Source organism: Acomys russatus, chromosome 20 (genome assembly GCF_903995435.1).
Source record: "Acomys russatus chromosome 20, mAcoRus1.1, whole genome shotgun sequence".
NCBI classification, from domain to species: Eukaryota; Metazoa; Chordata; class Mammalia; order Rodentia; family Muridae; genus Acomys; species Acomys russatus.
This window is the reverse complement of record NC_067156.1, coordinates 14325292-14349487: the sequence shown is the minus strand read 5'-3', so window position 1 is coordinate 14349487 and position 24196 is coordinate 14325292. Positions and strand designations below refer to the sequence as shown.

The window sequence follows — 24196 nt, the reverse complement described above, 5'->3', positions numbered from 1 at the left end:
GAGGACTGTAGTTTATTAAAGCTCTGGTCTAAATGATTGTCCTTTTTCCCGCTTCCCAGTTAGTCTCTAGCTATCTACAACCTCTCTTCCTGCACTGCCATTCCTTGGCACCACCCTGTCACATTATTTCCTTGTCTGTTTTTAGTATCAGAGTAGTGCTTGCCTTGTAAATGAATTTGGAAGGGTTGCCTCTTCCCAGTGCATTAGAATAGTTTGAGAAAAAATGATACTAGTTTTTCCTTAAGTATTTAGGAAGGTCAGCAATAAAATCATCCATTCCTGGGTTTTCTTTGTTGGAAGACTTTATTACTCCACCATTCCTAAATGTTATTTGGTCTATTCAGGCTTTCTGTGTCCTCATAGTTCTAATTATTTTGGTTGGTTATAAACTTCCTCCAGAAAGTCTGGTTTATTCTTGCTTTTCTAGTTTCTTGGTTGTATTTTTAGGGTATACTTGAAGTCTTTTCATGTTTGTGTAAGCACTGACTGGTAAAGCTCTTAATACTGCTTTTGCTGTACTTTGTAGGTTTTGTTATTAATATATTTAAATTTTTACTTTAGTTTTGTTTTAAGAAATGTTTTTAAAAGGGCCTGGAGAAATGGCTCAGCGATGAAGAGCACTCACTTGCTCTTTGGAAGTTCCTGAGTTCAGAGAACTGAACTCAGTTCTCCCAACCCACATGGCAGCTCACAGCTGTCTGATGCTGTCTTCAAGTGTGCAGATGTTCATGCAGACAAAAGTATCCATACGTAAAATACATAAATAAATCTTTTAAAGTATCTATCATTATAAAAATGTTTACATGTCTCTTGATTTCTTCATTGACTCACTGTTCACTGAAAAGAATGTTATTTAGCTGATACATTTGTATTTTCTTAAGTTCCTATTACTGATTTTCCAGTTTTATTCTACTGTGATCAGACTTTTCTTTGAATGTCATGAGATTTGTTTTATAGCTTGTCATTTTCTTATAGAATGTTTCAGGTACTAGTATGAAGAGTGGTTTTCTGCAGCTTCTGGTTGAAATGAACTGTAAATGTGCGTTATATAGCCAGAAGGTCTGAAGTATAGTTTAACTCCTTTTTGTTTATTTTTATCCATGTTTTGTCCACCAATAAAAGTTATCTGTTGATAAAATTGCTTCAGTACTTGACTGTTGTTGACTGAGAGTCTGTTCCTTTGTTAGAGTGAATGTCCGTATTTAATATTTTGGCATATATATTTATGCACATATATTTATAATTGTTACCTCCTCTTGTTGAATTGACCCATTTTCATTTATATAGTGACCGTCTCTTTTAACAGCTACTCCTCACTTTTGGCTTCTTTTTGCATGTTAATTGCGGTCAGTTTTCCATTACTATAATGAATACCTAAAATGAATCCATTTGAAAAGACAAAATGTTCATTTTTGACTCACGGTTTTGGAGATCTCAATTTATAGTTGAGATCTTGACTATTTGCTTTTGGACCTTTGTAAAGGTGGTATATTATGGCTGGAGTGTATAGGGAAGAAACCTGTTTACTTCATGGCAACTGGGAGACAGAGGAGAGGGAGAGGCTGGGATCCACTATCCCCTTAAGGACATGCTCTCAGTGAGCTAAGACTTCCAACTAAATCCCACCTTACAAAGTTCCACCACTTCCCAAATCCTTCACTGATGAGTTTGTGGGAGACATTCAAGACCCAAACCACAGCACATAAACCTTCCATACTTATACTCTCAGATTCTGTGTACTGTGTAGTAAAGTGAGTTTCTAGCAGGCAGTATATCATGGAGTTTGGGTTTATTATGTTTTGGTTTCTTTGCTTTCCATTCAACCAGTCTGTATCATTTAATTAGAGAACGTTAATCCTTTACATTTAAAGTTATTGCTGCTAGAGCCATTATTGCCATTATGTTCATTTTTTTTCCTGCTAATTTTCTAGAGCCTGGTATACCTCTTATCCTCTCCTGTTGCCCATTTATAGTTATCTACTGTTGATGACCATTTGTGCTTTCTTTCTCTCTCTCTCTCTCTCTCTCTCTCTCTCTCTCTCTCTCCATTTTTTTTCTCTTTCTTTTTTTTAAATGTGTTTTCATGAAGATGGCTAGCAACTCTCCTAGTTTCCATTCTCTTGCTCTGACCGAATACCCTGACAAAAACAATTTAGAAGGGAAATGGTTTATTTCAGCCCACATTTCACATAACCTCTCATTGCAAGGAATTTAAAACAAGAATGTGGAGAAGGATCATATCCTCAGTCAAGAGCAGAGAGAAATAAGTGCATGTGTATTGACTTGTGCTCAATTTAATCTCTACTTACATACTCCAGGGTCCTCTGTCTAGGGAATGGTGGTACCCACAGTAGGCACATCAGTTATCATAAGCAGTCAAGACAATCCCCTGTAGATATGCTCACAAATAATATAATCTACACAAGCCCTCACTGAGATTCTCTTTTCAGGTGATTCTGGACTGGAAGAAGTTGTCAGTCCAGAAGTGAGAAGATGTAAAACTATCACATCATCCTTTCACTGCTAGTGCAAAGCATTTCTTGTAGTATCAGTCTTGTGTGAGATATCCCTCAGTTTCTACTTGTTTTAGGAATATTTAATAATGCTTAATATTTAAAAGCTATCTTGGCTCTGTGCAGTATTCTTGATTGGCATTGTTTTTTCTTTTCAGAGCCCTGAGCATATCCTATTCTATCCTCGTCTGTATGGTTTCTGAAGAAGTCTGGTGTTAGACTCCTTCTGGTTTTATTTTAGTTTGAGGTAGGGGGAGATTTCAGTCATTCATGTCAGGGAAGGTATGGCAAAGCAGAGCAGCTTATATTATGGTGACCAGGCAACAGAAAAAGAGAATTGCTTGTGCTAGTGGTCTTCGTCCGTATTCACTTTGTACTCCATCAGGACCTCATCTTATGGGATACTGCCCCACACTTAGGAGGAGTCTCCTGTCTCAATTAATCCTGACTAGAAACAATAACATACATACTCTGATGTATGCTTTACTAATTTAGGTACATTTGTAGTACAATAAAAATGGATCATGTTTCTGTTCTTAAAATTATTTTATGATTTTGACAGTTTGTTCATATCGTATCATTCATTTTCTTTACTTGTTGGAATCCATTAGGACAATGGTTCTCGACTTATGGGGCATGACCCATTCAACAAACCTCTATCTCAAAAAATATGTACATTACAATTCATAACAGCGAAATAGCTGGGCGAGCTGGTGCATACTTTTAATCCCAGCACTCAGGGGTCAGAGGCAGGTGGATCACTATGAGTTCAAGGACAGCCTGGTCTACAAAGTGAGTCCAGGACAGCCAAGGCCACACAGAGAGACCCTGTCTCAAAAAAACAAAAACAAAAACAAACCAAAAAAGCAGCAAAATTACAGTTATGAAGTAGCGATGAAAATAATTTTATGGTTGGGGGATCACTGCAACGTAAGCAACTGTATGAAAGGTTTGCAGCATTAGGAAGGCTGAGAAGCACCGCATTAGGGAACTTCCTGGACTGGAATATCAGTAGCTATACCAAGATTTGGCGTTTTTCCCAAGTGCCAGTTATTTTCAGTAATTATTTCTTTACATGCATTTTCTATGCTCTACCTTCTTCTGAATACCCATAATGTAATAGTTTGCATTCTTGCTAGTGACCTAAAAATTTTAAAGGCTTTTTCATATTTTATGCCTAGGATATTTCAAAGATCTGTATTCAAACTTAGAAATCTTCCTTCTGCTTGATCTGGTGAGGTTCTTCCTGCATTATTTAGCTCTTTGGCTTAAGAACTCCTGTATGCTGCTTCCTTATAATTTCTGTTTCTTTATTCATTCATATCTTGCATCTCATAAATTTTCCCTTAAAACCATGCAATTGACTCCTTTCTTAAGCAGTAAATTGTTTTTCTTTTCTTTTGGATCTGTTGCTAAAACGTTGTTTTCTTGACGGTATTATCTCGTTTGACTTTGTTTTATTTCATGTTTCTTGTGTCACTTGGTCATGTGTTTTTTTGGTTTTTTGTTTGTTTGCATCTAGTAAGCCAGTTGTTCCCACTAATTTTTATAGAATGGCTTTTGTAATAAAAGACGTTATACTAAATATGCTAAATTGCTAAATATGCTACATTGAGTTTGGCAATACATGGACATTTCGGTGTCCGTATGGCTTCTTCAGTAGTAATCAAAGTTGGTTGATATCCACGGCCAATTCCCTGGCCTTTGCTGTTGTATTTGTGGGATTCTCACACTGTCTGAGATGCCGGTTTTTCAGATGCAACAGGCTCACTACAGCTCTGGACATAGTGTATCCAGGTAGGTATGTGGTACCTGTCAATTTTTGTAAGTCACATAGTGTGGTACTACCCCACTACTACCCCAGCGTGCCCAGCATTTTTAGTATCTGAGAGGTGGTTGTGGGCTAGGACATCCAGTGGGCTTAGACTACTGCTTGCCAGTAGCTGCCTGCCAGACTACCTGCCAAGAGCTTCTTACCCATGGCTCTTCTTTGGATGCTAAAGCGCCACTGTCTTTGGACCCTTGATACTTTTCTTTGTCCATCATAGATCCACAACACTTGTCTCTATATAAAGCTAACAGTAGCGTAGATGAAGAGTATTTTTTATGTAAGCGCTCTTGAGGTAGGCAGTTTGAGTTGCTTCGTCAGACCTGACAATGATAAGCCACTATCACTAGAATTCTTGTGTTCTTTGTGCTGGCTAGATGACTACTCAACTGATGCCTGTCACCTGGAGGTCCAAGGCAGCAAGAAAAGCTGCTTCAGTATCTGTTACTTTGGACCAGGAACATGAAAGATTGCTCAAAACTTCCTCTTTGGACTTGTGTTTGCATCTTACTCTGATTGTGGCAGTCTTCAAAAGCAAGTATTTAATAGAATGAAATACTATTTCAAGTCAGTGAGGATTCTGTCAAGGAGAAAGATAGGTGGGTTTGCAATAGCAGTCCATGTATAACCCAACCTCCTCTGTCTTGGCTCATTCATCTGTTTCCAGTGCCCAACCTCTATTAATGCCATAGTAGATACTTATTAAATGATGAATGAATGAATAAGTTAAAAGTCAGAGTATAGGACTTCGCCATCATAAGCTGGCTGGTTTTTTCAATGTCCTAGATAGAAGGTGCTGCATTCAAAGACCTCCCTGCCAATTCTCTTGCTTCTGAGTCTTGACTAGGTAAGCCTAGGAGCATTACTGACCTGAAGGTCATCTTAGCTGAGCTCTACCGGAGCCTCTCTGTAAGGCATGTGACGACCCCCAGTAAGGTAATTTTAAATTGTTCTTAATTGTATACTTTTAGAGGGAGGACAGATTATGCTCCTTAGTCCTAACCAAGCAACTCGTCTTTGGCCTCAAACTCATACCATACTCATCAAAGGCTCCAGGAAACTAGTTCCTTGGCATTTTCTTAGGAAGGACTTTGAACGTGCTTTTGAGAATTGTCCTATGAGTCTCATAGTATCACTCCATGGCCCGCGTTTTCCCTCCACTAGAGAATGTCTTCTCCAAGAAGACTTTAAGTAGATACATTTGTGCTCATTGCTTCAGCGTGCTGGTAATAATTTCAGGTGCCTTCTTGATGGGCTTCGTGAGCAACCCTTTATCTGGCTGTGTTGCAGCAGGCACTCGAATTGCCAGCTTAGCAAGGATAAGCAACTGTTTCAGTAATAACATCTACTTTCTGGCCCCTTTGTGTCTGCTGTCCTGTCCCCCTTCCTGATAAAGTACTCCAACAGCAGAGGGAACAGTGGCATACAGGATTTTGTAGAAGTAGACAGGTGAGCAAGAGACAGTGGACAGCCAACCCCTAAGATCTAGACATTGCCAATGGAGTTTCTTCCTTTTGTTTGTTCGTTTTGTTTTTCTAGACAGGGTTTCTCCATGTAGCTTTGGATGACCTGGAACTCACTCTGTAGGCCAGGCTGGCATCGAACCCAGAGATCCTCTTGCCTCTGCCTTCCAAGTGCTGGGATTAAAGTCATGTGCCGCCACCACATGGTGCATTGAAGAGTTTCTAGGACTCCAGTTGATGGCTCCCAAAACTGATGATATAGTAATAGAGTTTCTAGTGGGTTCTGTTTTAGAATAGTTTAAAAAACTTGTAGTTAGGCTTAGAGGAAAAACAAATATTGAAACTTGAAAACTGTGTTACAGAATCCTATTCACTGAATGTCACTGCTATGTTGGTGGTCAGTTCCTACTTCAGATCCTGGTCTTCAGAGTTATTCTTTCTTCTTGACTTTTTCGTTAGACCCTCCTTCAATCCTTATATGCCCATCTTCCATTCTCTTTCTGCCCATTATAGTCTTTCTTTTTCCTTCCCACTCTCTACCACCAAAGTTGAGGAGCAAAAGAAAAAAGGAGTGAGTATGCATTTGTTGTGGAAAGAAGCCTTTTGAAGTATGTGGATTCTTCTCCCCAGCACAGGAAAAGCAAACTTTATATTAGCTGAGAGAGAAATTAAAATAGCAGCAATTGAGTCATTGGCCTGGGCAGATGAGCCACCTAAAAAAATAGTACCTTAAAAATTGCACTGAGTAAAGCTAGAGATGGGACTGAAGCCCTGTCAGGACCTTGGGTGTCTGGGACAGAGGGTCTGGAGCAAAGCAACCCTCAAGGCCAGACCAGGACCCACAAGTCATTATCTTAGAAGGATAGTGTAGGCTTCAAGTTTTTCATTAATTTGGTTTATGTCACTCAAACACATAGAGATTAGTATTTGAAATATTTTATTTTGGTGGTTTTTCATGTTTTATGAATTTTGAATAGCTTTTTTTTTTTTTTTTTAATCTTGGTGCTGGTGCAGCTAACTTAATCAGTAAAGTACTGATACAAGCATGTGGACCTGTGTTTGATACCCAGAACCCACGGGCGGAGGTGGGGGAGGGAAAGCCAGGTGTGGTGGTATGCACTTGTAATTGTAATCCCAGTCTAGTGAGAATCCTTGTTTCAAAAACATAAAGGTGGAGAGCACCTGAAGAATGGCACGCAAAGCTGGCCTCTGCCGTGGACACACAGGCTCATACTCATGCGTTCACATACATGGGGAGAAATCGCTTATATAAAATAATGTCTCTCTTGTTGAGACCAATACATTAACAAATGAATAACTAGTACTGTTGGAATTCTCCAATCTTATTTAAAGATGACACTACCAGCCATTTTCTGATGGTATCCGCTGGACTACCCATTAAGAATAGTTAAAAGAGCTGAGCATAGTGGTATGGTACACTGTGCAATCCAATGATTGAGGAAGCTGAAGCAGAGGAATTGAGCTGCCTGTGCTACAGAGCAAGGCACCCCCCCCCAAAAAAAAAGATAATCTATACTTCTACCATCCTAACCTCTCTCTTAAAAAAAAAAAAAAAAAAGCCGGAAGTCTCCAGGTCCTGTTTCTCTACCAATAGATGGCACTAGTAGTCAAAATCTGGCAGTAGCCCTTTTAGAGCTACAAAGGCCTGTTTGTTTTTTTTTTTTTTTTTTTTTTTTTTTTTTCTTTTCATACAATGTATTTTGTTCATTTTTTTCCTCTTCCCTAATCCCTCCCAGATTCTACTTTTACTCTCTCTTTAAACACAAGGAAAAAAAAAAAAAAACAAGAAGCAGAAACCCTACAAAAATGAAAATCAAACAAACAAAAGACTAATAGACAAAAAAGTGCCAAAACAAAGCAAAATGAAACAAAAGTCTAAAAAAAATGCTGAGTCTTTTTTTTGTTGGCTAATTACTCCTGTGCACCATACCTACCCTAAAGTGTGGTTGATCTGTCTAGTGCAAAACCTGAGTTTTGCTTTGCCAGCCAGTATCAACTGCAGATGGACCCCTATGTCTACTTTCCCCTCTCATGCAGGGACCCTGCCTGTCTGGCTTGAACTTGAGCAGGTCTTATGTTTGCTTCCGTAATTTCCACGTGTACATATGTTCTTCAGTCCTGTTGTATCTGGAAGACACTATTTCCTTGACGTCATCCATCACCTCTGGCTCCTACATTCTTTCTGCCTCCTATTCTTCATAGACAGATCCCTGAGCCTTGGTGGTGGAGGGGAGTTGGTGAAGATATCTCCTTTAAGACTGAGTGCTGTAAAGTCTCTTACTCCAGTGTGGGTCTCTGCTAATTCCTCTCATTCAAGAGGAGTTTCTCTGATGTGGGTTGAGTGAGGCACACTGATTTATGCACCTAATAATGACATAATTAGGAGTCATTCTATTGCTGTGTTCCTTTAACAGAATAGTAGTAGTAGGCCTTAGGCCTATGACTTAACTAGTCTCAAGTTCTTGGTTGCTTTAGCAGTGTCAGGTATAGATTCCATCTCATGGAGTGGGTCTTAAATACAATCAAAAAGTGAATGGTTACTCCCATAACATCCGTGCCACTATTACACTAGTATATTTTGCAAGCAGATCACTGTTCTAGATCACAAGGGCTTGTAACTGTGTGATACTGATGATTACCTTTTCCTTCCAGTAGCTCTTTTCCACTGACCCTCTCAAAAGTTAGACTCTTAACAACACCTAACTGCAGATTTTCCATTGAAAGTCCCAAGAATGAGCAGAAGACACTAAAATCAAGTCCTGCTCAAGATAATTTATTAAGTAGGAAATAAAGTCTGAGAATCTTGTATGATTGGGAAGTAGCTGGTTTAAACACACAAAACAAACAAAGAAAATTAGAAACCTAATTCACTAAAATGAAAACTTTTTTTCCGTTTTATAACCTAGAAATGCTGCTTAAATCACCTGTAAGCTTCAGTTTTCACATAAAATTCTTGAAGACGTCATAACTTCTCAGATCTCTTTTATCAAGTAGCACCTCCCCCACCTCTAGTGTTCTGTAGATTTCACCCTAAAGTTTATTCGTGAACCTAGATTAGTAGTTTAAGAGACGGTGCCCAAGGTCACTATGCTGATGGCAGAAGTAGAAAATGAATCTAAATTGTCCTGCTGCAGAACACCACACTTAGTCCGTAGAACTGAAAGTATGACCCAAAGTAAATGATGTGCACAGTCATCGTATCATATCTAGAAGGGTCCATATTCCAAAAGCTTGGATAGTGGCTACTATATTGTCTTTTTGAACCTTGTCAGAAGTTACTGGAAAAGGTTCCAGAAAGGACCTGAAGAGCTTACCTCTCTGTATTTCAGGGATTTTGGGTTGATTAAAGGAGACTAGTAAGACCTGTATATAGGTGTGAGTGAGTTAGAATTTAAGGCTTGCTCCTGTTACTGCCTGAAAAAGCACTAAGCTACTCCTTTGTTTTCTGCACAATTAATTTGGGTGACTTTTTTTTTTTAATCTGTAAGAAATACTTTTGTATAGAATGTTGTAGTCTTTATTAAGAACTTTCAGAACTTTAAAAGAGATTCATGGTAGTAAATGCTGTGAAAGTAACATACACATCACATGTTTAAAATGTTTTCTTGTCCAATAATTTGTTTCAGAAAATAATACATGTACATGAATCTGAAGGTTATCACCATCTACTCTGATGATGTCACACTTAACCTGGACATCCTCTCGCTACATCCCAGTGTTCCCTCTTAGCTTTTACTCCCTTTGAGCCTCTTTCCAGCTAATATGTCAGAATAGAAACCTCTTCTGCTGGGCACACAAACACAAAGTCAAACTCATAACTGTTTGCTAGGCCCAGAACCTCTCTAGTATTTTATAGGTAATCATCGCTCTCCCTACGTGGAAGTTCTAGATTGTATGCAGGGCTCTGAGACACAACCTTCATCCTCTCTCCAAGCCCTGACCTAACAATGAGCAATTTGTGCTTCTAGAAAAACAATTGTGTGATGCCTGAGGATGTGAGGAACTTCTACTTGATGACCAATGGTTTTCACATGACATGGAGTGTAAAGCTGGATGGTAAGTCAGCCTCCTTGATGTTAGAGAGCATTTTCCTGCGGGAGAGGTGAGATGAGGCAACGCTGAAGCTCCTTAGAATTGTGATATTTTTTCTTCTGTACTGTTTTTGTGGGTCGCAAGTGTCAAATCCACTTTGGAAGAAGCTGTGATTCCTTCCCACCCAACAAACACACAAAGCTAATTAATGCCATTAGTGCTTTACCTACTTCCACCCTGTTTCCCCCTGATCTAGAAGCCCAATTTAGAGACTTCTTGTTAGAGGAAACCATTAGTCACCACAGAGAGAACCCAACCAAATCAAACATAAAGCATCTGAGAACTCCCCTTCGGGGCTGCAACATTACCTCCTTGGGTTTTTTTTTGACGGGGGGAGTTGCTTGTTTGTTTTTTGTTTGTTTTGTTTTGTTTTTGAGACAGCTGACCAACTTTCTAAGCTCAACTTCATTCTCACCATTGTGCAACTTTAAGGCTCTAACCCTCAAACCAGAGCTTCTTTCTCTCTTTACATGAGTCACCTCAGCCAGCATCACCAAACACCTCATTTGCAGGCTTTTATCTAAGCTATGTGGCTGTGCCTGTACATTTGTATTGCAGATGCAGAATCCCAGCTTGTTATATGCCATAGATTGCAGAGAATGGGTAAACATGAAAGGTGACACACTACACATGTATATGAAAACTCTTCAGAATGTTCATAACGTAGGAAGTCCTGAGCTAGCCACTGGGACTCAGCATGTGCCTGGCACAGACTGACCAGAACTGACCTGAGGAGTCCTTTATTACTTCTAACTTCTGCCACATCCCAACATGGTCTTCCACCTAGGGAAACACATATAGCTCTCCACTGCTATTGTTAGTTAAGAAGGAATGATTTCTGCTGCACAGAAAAACTACAAGACTGCTTCTCCCTTTCATGCCCCTGCCTCCTCCTAGTACATCTGAGTTGCCTTTTTAATGATTTCTAGAACTTTCTGTCAGTCTCCCAAACCTAGCTAGAGGGACTGTTTATAGGTTATTAATGAATATATGATAATAGCTTTTACAAAAATCATTCTATTCAGTGACCTAAAACCCTTGATTATAGTTGTAATATCTTATGTTTCTTAATTTGTCAATCCTGGTCTATTTCGCCATTACTAAGTGGCTTAATGCAGTGACCGAAAAGGCAGAAGAGGTGACTGAGTGGTTAAGAGCATTTCAGAGAGCCTGAGTTTGGTTCCCCCAGCCCCCAAGTAATTCATTACCTGTAAATGAAGCTCCAGGGGTTCCAGTGACTCTTCTGGCCTCCACGGCAGGCATACACGCACACGCACACGCACACACACCAAAGAGTGATGTTTCTAAAGGCAGTAGAGATGGCCTTTGACGATCTGTCCTGATATTCCGCGATCCATGTGCCGTCACTCATTCTAGCCCTTTAGATTTCTAAGTCTTTGTGAGCCACCCTTTATCCAGCATCCTGCACCAGCAGGATTCGATACAAAGTAAGGCAACATGCAGTGTGCTATTCTTAGTTGTGCCCTATTCACAAAAGACCAGACCCAACAAACAAGAAGATTGCCAAGCTTTCTCTATCAAGCAAGGGAAAATGACAAACTGGGGAGATTTCCTACCGTGAAGGTTTATAATAAAAAAGAGGATCTATTACATAAGCAAAGCCACTCATCCACGAAAAACTAAGTTCTGGCTAATACCAGGGGAAATAGTGATAATATGTTTTAAGTCATTTACTCTTCAAACACAGTTCTAGCCCTTTTAAATATCCCTTTAAGAACTTTTCTCCAGCACCAGGCGTGGTGGCGCACACCTTTAATCCCAGCACTTGGGAGGCAGAAGCAGGCAGATCATTGTGAGTTTGAGGCCAGCCTGGCCTACAAAGCGAGTCTAGGACAGCCAAGGCTACATAGAGAGACCCTGTTTCAAAAAACAAAAAAACAAAAAAAAAGAACTTTTCTTCAATGCCACCATAATAATCAAGGTTGGAACAGTTCTTCATCCTTGGCACCCAGTTCCTCTGTTTGCATGAAAGGCCAGTGCTGTGGAATGTGTAGGGAATGTGCCTTTTCTGTGTACCTTCTGTCAGGCTCCTCAGCCGTGAAGCCGTCCTCAGTGGGCTTACTGGGTTATCCAAGCAAAACCATTTATGGCCACCATTGTCTAAGCTATCACTTTGTTGTTCCTTTTGCTCCCACAGAGCATATCATTCCACTGGGAAACATGGTGATTAACGGCATTTCAAAACTGACTCAACTCATCCAGTCTTCCATGTACTCGCTTCCTAACGCACCAACTCTGGCTGACCTAGAGGACGATCCTGCAGAAGGTACCTGCTGGAACTCCTGCTTTGCGTTAGTTATATAATACTGAGAGCTAAGGAACGTGCTGTAGAATTATGTTACGTTCCACTAAACTAAAATTCTCTCATCCATAGCTTCTGGAAGTAAGATAGAAGCAGAAGGAAACAAAAAGCATATATCAACATAGGAAAATGTCATGAAGGAAATTCCAGGGTCATATCTTTTGTTTTGTTTCTTGCCTTCATTTTAGTGCCAGACATATAGTGGAGGCACTTAATGAGTAGTTGCCGAGTGATTCCATGTTATGGACTAAACCTCACTTGGTAACTAAAGGCCGGCCATGGTGGTGCAGGCTTATAATGTCCATACTTTGGAGGCCATAACAGGAAAATCATGTATTTGAATTCAGCGGACTACATAGTGTGGTCCTTTCTAAAACAACAGGATTCAAGGAATATGGAAGTCTAAATACAGCTGTTTCTCTCTCCATTCTTCCGTCTAATCACTTTGCCACCTCAGAATGAACTGGCTTACAGATCACATAGCTAGGTGAAACTAAGAGCGGTGATGTGCAGCTAAGGCGTGCCTTAGGCAGAACTGTGCTTAGCTGCTATGGCAGAATCAGTTACACTGTCTTCTCAGGTAGCAATGTATTGTTCCATGAGAATTCTGAGACCAAGCTGCTGTGGCTTGACTGAGAAAGGCAGTCTCTCTCTCAGGCTTCCTGCTGCACCAACCTTTTGAAGTATTCTGTTGTGTTGTGTTTTGCTTTTCTTCATGGTTGAGATGTATAGGCTCTACCTACAGGCTCTGCTCCTGGAGGGAAGAAGAGTAAAAGGCAAGTTGGGGGGGGGATCTTGGCAACATGTAACATTTCCCCCTTCTTATCAGAAAAACAGTGTTCTCAAAAGCCAGTGACCAGAGCACTATCAAAAGCAGAGGGGGAGTCTCGGCTATCTTGATTTTTACAGTGCTATTTCTTCTAATGGAATTGGGAATTAATTAAGAAAAGGAAAATAGACAACTGGTATCTAAGCCTGGAAGATTCACTGAGGTCCTTGCAAAGAGAATAGTGTAAGGTTTCTCATAAGAGTATAATAACCAACTAATCAAAGAATAGTACCAGAGGGGTCAAAGGACAGACTGGTTAAGTCATTGATCGTGAAAAAAAGAGACTGTCACTCAGAGAGCTACGGGATCCCTAAGGGTTAGGAGATTGGTTACACTGGCTTAATATATGTATGACAAGTCTTCTCTAAAAGGCAAAGATGTAGTTCAACAGGCAGACTAGGTTTTCCTTGTCTTTGAAGTTAGAGGTTAGAAGACATGAAGCAAACTAAAGATATTTTGACAAAAGACTTGAGCTAGGAATAGAGACCAGAATAACTACAGTATAAAAACCACTCAGCCCTCTGGTTTCTGCTGGGTCCATGCATTTTACAGTAGTCTAACAACTACACTTCAGTCTCATTATAGGACCTAAGAAAGAAATGCATTACATGAACACTAATAAAAGAAAATGTATCAGGACTGGAGAAATGCCTCAGCAGTCATTAAGAGTGCTCTTGCAGACAACTCAGGCTCCCATTACCCACAGCAAACAACTCATAAGCATCTGTAACTCCAGTTCCAGAGATTCAGATGCCCTCTGGACCCCGCAGGCACCTGTATGCAAATGGTGCTCACAAAACCATGCAGGTACACACACAAAGAAAATAAATAAGTCTTAGGGCTAGGAAGATGGCTCAGCAGTTAAGAGCATTTTTTTGAAGGGGACCTGGCACCCACGTGCTAGCTCACAACCATCTTTAACTAAAGTTCTCTAGGATCCAATGTCTTCCAAACTCTGCAGACACCAGGGCATGGTGCACAAACATACATTCAGGCAAAACACTAATAAACACAAACTAAATAAATCATAATTCTTTTTGATCATTAGAAGAAACTTTATCTACAGATTGAAAGGATTTGTTTAAATTAGAAAAAAAGAAAAAGAAAGAAAGGAAGAAAACAAAAGGCATTGTCTTGATTAGGGTTTCTGTTTCTGTGAAAAAGACACCATAACCACAGTAACTCTTATAAAAGAAACCATTTAACTGGGGCTGGCTCACAGTTTCAGATGTTTAGTCCATTATTATCATGGTGGGAAACATGGCAGCATGTAGGTGGACATGGTGCTGGATGGACAAGGAGTTGAGAGGTCTACATCTGGATCATCAGGCAGGAGGAAGCTTCTGAGACCCACCATAGTAGTCATGCACTTCATCCAACAAAGCACATCTACTCCAAGGCCACACCTCCTAATAGTGCCACTCCCTATGGGCCTATGGCACCCAATTTCTTTCAGATCACCACAGGCATTTGTATACCCTGATTGGTGGGGAGAGGATAACAAACTTTTAGGAAAAATAGCAAGTACTTGTGAAGGGATAATCATTAACAGACTAATCAAGTTTCTTTATGCAGTAATAGAAATTAGAAAATAGTGAGAAGCATTTAGTGATTACTGGGGAAAAATGAATGAAAAGAGTTCTGTATATACAAAGTAAATGTACTGGGTTATTAGAAGGAAGCCATAATCTCTAGGAATGTGGTATATAACTTTTGAACAAAATGCAAGGAATATTTTAAAACATCTATCCTGTTTTAGTTAAACTTACAGATATAAAGAGAAGCTAGGCTAAGGTGTTATAGATTAATTTATAGCCCATTCCCTGAAAAAGTATCATGTCATAACTATCAGGATGACCTCCTTCCCAAACTGCAGGTGGAATAGATTATGATGAGATAATACTGGAGCAGGGTAAGCCCTATAAAAAAAGATATTTGAAGACAGGCACAGATAGAAGAGTGCCATCTGAAGACAAAGGCAAAGTTAGGGGTGATTTTTCTGCAAGCCATGTGCACTTTCTCTCTCTCTCTCTCTCTCTCTCTCTCTCTCTCTCTCTCTCTCTCTCTCTCTCTCTCTCTCTCTCTCTCTCACACACACACACACACACACACACACACACACACACACACACAACCTAAAACATAGTCATCCCCATAGCCCTTGACCTCTGGGCACTTGGATTTCATACTTATGTCCACCAAGTTTATGAGGCCAGGAAATTCCATTTAGGCCGCTGAGTCAGTGATGCTTTATAACGGAAGCCGTCTCAAATCAACAGTGCTTTCATGCCCCTCGTAGAGGAGAATAGAGACAAGGCTGGGAAAAGAGAAGGTTTCCTGTATCATAAGGATGAGGCCTTACACCTTATTGGAGATGCCTAACAGGTTACTACACATTTAGCTCTACAAATCCATTGTTGATTTTGCTTATTAACAGTTTCCATGAGTTAAGAATTCACCTCCAGGGCAACTGAGTCTTCTCCTTAGCTAAGTGCCCTAGCACTATTTGAACTATTTGTCCATCTAAAGTTAACAACAGAGAAAATGGCTCTGAAAATTGTTACCTGGGAGTGAATATAATTCCAGTCTGGCTTGTAGCTATGACAGAGCATGACTGGTACACCCAGAAGAGTTAGGAAAGGAGAAACTTTCCAAGACAAAATGGAGTTCACATAAGCTGCCATGAAACAAACTGAAAGCCACTACAGAGATGCTGTTAGTCCACTGATAGAGACAGCCATCTGTCTCATAGAAAATTTAATACAGAAACATGTAATATTTGTAAAATGAGTAGGTATATGAAGTAAATAAGGCATGGCATGCGTGTAGATGGTGGAAGAACACGTTTGAGTTTGAGGAACCCTTTGTGATAGTTTTAACCTCACACACAAGCATGGGCTGCCCACTCCTTCATGATTTCCCAGTTCTATTTTGGGGGGGGGGCCAACTTTGACACACTAAATGAATAAAAATCTACATTGACACCTCCAGTCTAAAAGTGTGGATGTTGTACAACGTAAGAAAAAATAAGGAAGAGGAAAAAGAAGAAAACATAAAATAAGAAATATGATGGAATAAAATGAAAGATCAGTCATTGTAGTAAGTGATACTGAATTGAATCTCCCTTTTGAAAAAAAAAAAATAGATTGAAATAAAAACCAGAACTTACCTGTATCCTGCTTTTTAAGAACATACTTAAACTGATGAAGAGACTGCCTCTTGAGGTAATGGCAAGTGTGTGTTTGAGACAAGATTTAAAAGTCATCTTTCTAAAAGCATCTACAAGCTACCAGTGTAATGAGGTAAAACATCAGAGCCTCATCCAGAAGACACTGGAAAGATCCTGGAAAGACATAGAGTCAAGACTTGCTTTTGCCCAGAGTGCATTCTCTTTTCAGAAAAGGTAGTATGCAGCTGAAAACCTGAACATATGAACCAGAGGGTAAAATGGGTGGTCCCCATAAAAACCACCCTACTATTGCATTTGGTGCTATGAAATACACGCAAGGAGACAGCATGAACTAGAAGAAACAACTCTTCTCATGGAGTAAATAAAGTTCATGGGAGTCAACTGTCTCTTAAAGCATCTGGGTTTCACAGAAAATGGTAAACCCCAAAATTATACTAAATTCATCCTAAGGTTTTTTTTCACTGAAATTCATATTTTACTTAATATAACTATTTTACAACAGATTTATACCTTTATATCTGTCTCCTCCTTTAGGTTAAGAAATTTTTCTTCTATGATTTTATTAAAAATATTTTCTGGGCCTTTACGCTGGTATTCTCCTCCTTCCTCTATTTTATTATAAGAATAGGTTTGGTCTTTTCATAGTTTCCCAAATTTCCTGGATGTTTCATGCCAAGAATTCTTATGTTTAAATCTCCTTTGACCAATATATCCACTTCTATCATATCTTCAATGCCTGAGATTCTTTCTTTCATCTCTTGTATTCTCTTAAATTGGTGATTCTATGGTAATAATGATGTCACAACTTTGTAAAATTCTGTAGTTCCTGTTCACATTTCTAAATTTTTTGTTTCTAGGATTTCCTCATTGGTCTAGGTATTGCTTTCTGGATGTGTCTTGGTTGGGTGGGAGTTTTGTTTCTTGGTTTCTGTTTCTTCTCTGGATTTTCAGAGAATCTGTCGGCTGGGTGTTGCCTGTTTTACTGACATACTCAGTTGGTGTGTTCTTGGGGTGGAGGGATGCTTGCTGGTGTTGGAAGCTGCAGGAATAAAAGGTCAGAAGGAGATGGTCTGGGGGATCCACAGGAGGCATGGATATGGGGGTAGGGGGCATGGATGCTGCAGCTGGTGTTCTGTTGTAGCACTAGAGCAACTCTAAGAATTGGGTCTAGAGTAATAGATTACGGGGAAGGTCCACAGGCAACCTACATGGTCTCTGGCAAGCATTGCCTGCAGTTGAGCAGGGGGTGTCCATCCAGGTTGGGAGGGGCACAGTGATGATTCAGGAAGAGAAAGGCTAACCCAGATTTTTAATCTCAGTATCCTGGCAGATACAAACAAAAATTCACTCCAGAAAAATGTTGTAAAATTGTTTATGGTAGTGATGGCATAACTTTGTAAAATATACTAAAAGCTATGAAGTCTATATTTAGCATAAGTGGTAGGTAGATGAATTGTAGCCTTAAAAGGCTTTCATAATTTTTTTAAAAAGTGGCATTATCCAAGGCCTTGGATTGTTTTTATAAGTTTTTACAAAGTAAATTTTACTTAAAAAAAAAAAAAAAAAACTATGTAGGCACCTGAAAAATCTTAACCCCATGAGCAAGAGCCAATTTAAATTATAAGTAACATGAAGAAATCAAGGATTTCTTTCCTGAGTGTTGCTTCAGGTACAGACTTTAAAGCAGAGTGCTTATGTTGATGGAATTAACACCAAGGGGAAGCTTCAGGGAGGAGCTAGAGACTGTTAGTGAAAACTTGGAACAGCATTCAAATACTAACCTTATGGTTCTGGTACATTCCCACTGATCCTGCCTAACATCTTCACATTTCACTTTTCTGACAGGGTTCCGTGTAACCCAGGCTATCCTTGGACTTGAGAGTGACCCTGGACTCAATCCTTCTGCCTCCCTCTCCCACGTGCTAGTGTTACAGGCTGTACCACCACACCCAGCTTCTCCCTGAGAAATCCTAAAAGTAAGGCCAAAGTATTTGTTTCCAAGTAATTTATTGTCTAAGAACAAAGCTCAAGAATTTCTTTAGAGCTGGGTATAGTGGCACATGCCTGTAATTCCAGCACTCGGGAGGCAAAGGTTGGTGGATCTCTGTGAGTTCAAGGCCAACCTGGTCTACAAAGTGAATCCAGGACTGCCAAGGCTACATAGAGAAACCCTATCTCAAAAAACAATAACAACGAAAAGAATATTTATAGAAATAGAAAATATTTAGCATTCAACAATGCAAGGTTAACAATATCTGGCATCAAATCAAAAATTACCAGGTAGTAAACTAGTTCTAATGGAGAAAAATAGATTAATTAGAACAAATACAGAACTGACACACATTTTGGTATTATCATCAGAGGGTGGTAAGGTGAATACATATGATTCATTTGCTCCCATAGACCATGCCCCACCCACAAGAAGGAATGAATCAGTTATACTGCAGGACTAGGGTTTCTCACATGAGATTACGGGGTAAAAATTGAGAAAGAAGTATATATTATGTCCTAATACTTTTATACAGTATTCAGAAGTATACAGGAATACGCTAACATCAGCATCATAACATAAATACTGTTCAGCCCTTATATGGCTCCATTCTCAAGGAGTTTAGTGTTCTTCCCGTATGCTTGGTGGTGAGAAGACCTGATCCATCAGTGAAACCCAGGGCACTTGGAGCATAGAATTCTTTACCTTTTTCATCTTTGCAAAGTTACATGTATAGTGCTGTGTCTGAGCTGAGTTTGTTTAAACATTACTGTTGATTTCTGGGTTTACAGCCAATGAAGACCAGCCAGAGAAGCCTCACTTTGACTGTCGCAGTGCAATATTTGAGCTGGATTCGTGCAATGGGAATGGGAAAGTTTGCCTTGTCTACAAAAATGGGAAACCTGGTAAAGATCCTTTCCACAGCATGATCCTGCAGTGTAGATGTGGTCTTCCCTGAACTTGCCTGTCAGCCATCAGTGAACAGAAAGCTCCCTGAGATGCTTCCAGGTCTCTTCTTTCTGCTGACTCGGCCCCACTGGTCCTCGCTGAGCATCTCCCACTAGGCTAACTTCTATATTCCATCTCCTTGTATGAGTCACTGTGACACAGTCAGTGGGACAGGTAGATGAGAAAACCTTAAAGAACTAGTCATCCTCTTCATAAGGTTATGCATTAGATAAGCATTCAGGAAACATTTTACCTCTCTTTTATACTTTTGTATATAGGCCAGTTAAAAACAATAGAAACCTGAATTACTAGCCTCAAGTCTCCATATAGAAAACCAAGAGAAAGTGGGGGTGAGGGGCTCTGCTAAATGATAGTTGAGACTGCACACCTAAACAGAAACGCACCACCTGCTTCACAATAGCAGTTCAGGCCTAGGGACTGAATCTAGAGCTAAACACAGTTTAGCACTCTCCTTACGTATTTCTGGTGGTGTGAAGAGGGAGGCATAAACATTAGAGATTACCTTTGGAGAGGAGAGATCGTTCCCTGGTAGACGTGTTGTAGCCAAAGACTTAGAGCTGCATTAGGAAGAATGATGGAATTAGGTATGAGGAAGGGGTTGAAGGGGCAACCAAGCAGAGGGACAAGTGGCTTAAAAGCTATATCATGAAAAAGTTCAGCTGATAATGACAGTCTCACTTTAATGAGGAGTGATTTGCCTAAGGGATGAAGAGATAGAGTCTGAATGTGAGCCATATTCTATCATGCAAAGCTGAGAAAGCCAAGCAAAAATGACTAAAGAGATGGTCAAAGCTGTTTAGTAGAATGGCAGGATACAAATGAAAATGGGCTGATAGTTCTGGAAAAGGAAGAGAGTAAATGGGAACCCCTAGGGGGAATGTTACAGCTATCTCAAACGCTGAGCTGATGAGCTAGGCTAAAGGTAACAGAAATGGAAGGTCATAAACAGGGGTAAAATAGGAACTGGCATACTACATACTAGTGCCTGGGTGAGCTGACTTCAGATAGGAAGGATATCATGTAAGCAGGCTCGCAGCAGCGAGGTGGTATAGACCAGTGCTTCTCAGCCTGTGCATTATGCCCCCTTTTGGTGGTTAAATGACCTTTTCACAGGGGCCTCCTAAGACCATTGGAAAACAAATATTTACATTATGATTCATAACAGTAGAAAAGTTAGAGCTGTGAAGCAGCAACAAAAGTAATTTTATGGTTGAGGTCACCACAACATGAGGAACAGTATTAAAGGGTTGCAGCCTTGAGATGGTTGAGAACCACTGGTATAGACTGTTTTACATTGTTTTTTCAGTTTTGTTTTGTTTTTCCTAACACTTTCAATTAAGAGATCTCTTTTTAAACAACTGGTCTATTCAGTCTCTTACCATCAAAAAAAGAGGAGGGATGCTGAGTCCACACAGAACATAAGCATTTGAGTGATCAATCAGAAATCTATGGCCATGAGAGAGCAGGACTGGAAAGCCAGAAGGGCAAAAGAGGAGAGTTTTATGTTTTAAATCCTCTCTACTGGGATTTTCTCTTTTATTCCTTTTAAAAGGAAAAATGTATTCAGCTGTCTCTTTCTTCTTGTGCTGCCTTAGGATTAGGTCATGACACTGAGATCTGGTTCCTGGACAGAGCATTATACTGGCATTTTCTCACAGACACCTTTACCGCCTACTACCGCCTGCTCATCACTCACCTGGGCCTGCCCCAGTGGCAGTACGCCTTCACCAGCTATGGCATTAGCCCACAGGCCAAGGTAAGGAGAAAACTCCCGCCATCTCAGAATCTGATGTGTATCAAGACGTCTTGTGTGGAAATGTTGCGCTCCGAATTCCCCATCCTGCAGTAAACAGTCAAGGGGTAGAACCCACATTTCCAATAAGCAAGACTAGTGACTCCAGTGTTGGCTGATAGCCTCACATGATTTGGATATAATTAAGTAATCAGGATTAACTGAGGTGTTATTTATAATTAACTTGCCGAGGACGTGGGTCCAGTTAGTTGTTTTTGGAGTGGCAGTTGAAAGTGAGACACTGAGAAGGATTGGGAAGTCTCTAATTCCCCTGTGCTCCCGGATACACCCATTTCCCGGCACAGTCGTCAGTATGTATGTCCTCCTTGAGCCTCGCATTCCATGTAAGGCATTCATAGCATGTTTTCTTTGTATCTTTTTGCTAACACAAATGTAGCAATCTATACTTGTATCATTTTCACTTAGCACCGCCATTGTGAAGCTCTTCTATATCAGTACCCATAGCGCTGTCTTCTGTGTGTTACAGATTTGGGCATCATTTCAGAGATCAGGTTTATACAACCTGCCTTGAAAAACACCAAGTGGTGGCTAGAACTTTCAACTGGAATGAACTGATCTGGTCTAAAGAGACATCAGTGATTTTTTTTTTTTTTCTTTCTTAGCACTTAGGGAGCAGGAAGCTAGGGACTGTGTTGCACTGTAGCTTCACTGCACGCCTCATTCTGCTCATTTCTCTAAGAACAGCTTCCATGTCCCATGTGGCTGTCCTCCCCCACCCCATAGCTTTCCACGCAACTACAGGGCTAGAGTACCAGCACACAGCCTCCCACAGGAAAATTCCCCCCTGCTCTCTATTGCAACACTTGGAGGGATGGTGCTGCTGGCATATCCTTGGTGGGCACCATCTGCTTTAATGGCAAGCAGGAGGCCAGTGTCCCTTGCTGGGCTCACTAGTTCTAAGATGCCAAGAAGTACACTTGGCTTCTCAGTCTCACAGTGCATTTATTTTGGAAGCCTTAAAAAGCACTCTCTATATGTTTGACCAAGGGTTACTGAGGTCACTCACCTCGTACTGTTAACTGAAGAGCTCATAGATTTTCAAGGCAGCTTTTTATTAATATAAAAATGTGTATAAATTGGGTATTTTATCACTAGAATGTACTGGAAATGTTTTAGATTTTATAACTTTTTGAATTTTGAAGTAATAATATGTACTTTACCAGTTGACACTCAAAAAAAGCTATGGGTCAGTGATGGTCAATTTGTGATGTCTATCCTATGTCCCCTGCTGTCTGCTCATTTCTCCTTTGCACTATGACTCTCCCACTTGTGCCTTTCAGCAATGGTTTAGCATGTACAAACCCATCACCTACAACACAAGCCTGCTCACCGAAGAGCCCGATGCATTCGTGAACAAGCTGGACCCCAGCAAAGTGTTCAAGAGCAAGAACAAGATCCTAATCCCAAAAAAGAAAGGGCCTGTACAGCCGGTCAGTGGCCAGAAAGAGAAAGGGCCTGGGCCCGTAGCTCCACCTGCCACTAAACCTTCCCCGGTCTCTGGAAACCCTGTCCGGAAATAAGCATTCCATCAGCCTCACAGCGGTGATGTGAATGCCCAGATGCCGTGGGGTGGCCCCACCTGTACACACTTTGCAGGAATTCTCCAGAGTGACGAAAGCCGTGGGCCTTTATGCCCACTGTCATTAGCCAGGAATTACAAAGACCACACTGAATTCTGCCCAGGAGTCCTTTCCTCCATAGGTTGTGCCAACCCATCTCCAAAACCAGCTAAGACTTTCAGATATACCTAGAGCTTTCTTATGTCTGTACCCAGTCCTTAACTTCTTAGCAGTAATTAGAGAGGTCCTCCCAAATAAACTTGTGGCTCAACTCATGAAACATCAGTAACGACTTGTCATGTGACCACCTCAGTTATGAAATTTTCACACCCTCAATTGCATTAGCCACATTTTGAGTATGCACATGACAGTAGATTGCATATTGGACAACACAGAGATGGGAGCATTTCTGTCCAAGTGTTTTGACCAGGATTAATGCAAACATTTTCATACTGTTCTTCAGATGAGATAATGTTGATGCCTTAACTTCATGGGCTGTATGCTTTGAGAAAACACTTTCAAAGACAGAGTCTTGCGTTCTTAACGACCTATACCACAAACACATCTCACTTGAGTCATTGTTTAATTCCCTATAAAATACCATGTTCCGGATCAGTATCCATCCTATAAGGAGTTTTCATTGCCAGATTTGTACTGATATTTCTACATTTGCCAGAATCATCTTTAAAAGAGATTGACCTCTGCTGTATTTTATCTGTTAAGTCCCCAGGCATTTGTTTACAGATACAGCCAGTCTGTTCTTAAGAATTTCCAGCTATTTTGCTTATTCTCAGTCGGGAGCTGTCTCTCCCAACTTCCTCTGGTCTAAGCAGTAGGTTGTCTAGAACAGTGTAGGATGCCAAGAGGTCTTTGTAAGTAAGTGTCCTGTTCAAAGGCATTTTCCCACAGAAACATGATGGCACTAGGCACTGAGCTACCCCCACAGACTTGCCTTGTGTCAATATTAGGCATATAACAGAATTCCTATGAAGAAGGGCAGTGCTCTGATTTTCAGTTAAGATGATCTGATTCCTCAGCAGTCCTGGCAGTGGGCAGGATTCACCTGTCCAGCCATAGCGTTCTTGATAGCTGGGATTTTTGTACTGATATTCCAGAGGTAGAATAAAGAGTTCTGTGGAGGGGCAGACTGCACGCTCTGTTTGCAATTGGCCAACTTACTCTTTTTTACTTTCCTACCCCAGTGGTTGTCTAGGCTTCTCTCTGCGCTGCCACTACCCACTTAACCATTCTAGGGCTTCTCTTCCATTATGTGATGTGAGGGAGGAGTCTCTGCTGTTCTCCACCTGTACTTCCCGGACAGCACTTTGAATATTTAGTGAAAATTTAACATTCTTGTTTGGGTGGCTTGAAAGATGGCCCAACAGTTAGGAGCATGCACCGCTCATGCAGAGGACCCAGGTTCACTTTCCAGCACCCATGAGAAGCTGCTCAGGCCACCTGTAACTCCAACTCCAGAAGGTTCCAAGTGCTCTCTGCCTCCACGGGCACCTATGCACACACATGAAGGAATAAAAACATTTGCAGAACTTCTAGCTGTTGTTGTTCACTGTGAGGATACTCAGGACGGGGCTGGGGCCTTCCGTCT

General features: G+C 40.6%; 1 protein-coding gene across 1 annotated transcript in view; it reads left to right on the top strand.

The window, feature by feature from the left end:
- The window catches only part of Tpgs2 (tubulin polyglutamylase complex subunit 2), a 56106-nt gene extending 32228 nt beyond the window's left edge, over positions 1–23878 (top strand). The window contains exons 3-7 of the mRNA XM_051163625.1: positions 9794–9881; positions 12076–12204; positions 19041–19154; positions 20814–20974; positions 22312–23878. Coding sequence (XP_051019582.1) covers positions 9794–9881; positions 12076–12204; positions 19041–19154; positions 20814–20974; positions 22312–22551 — 732 coding nt within the window. The 3' untranslated portion in view covers positions 22552–23878. The remainder of the gene's footprint in view (positions 1–9793; positions 9882–12075; positions 12205–19040; positions 19155–20813; positions 20975–22311) is intronic.
- The last annotated feature ends 318 nt before the right edge of the window (positions 23879–24196 follow it).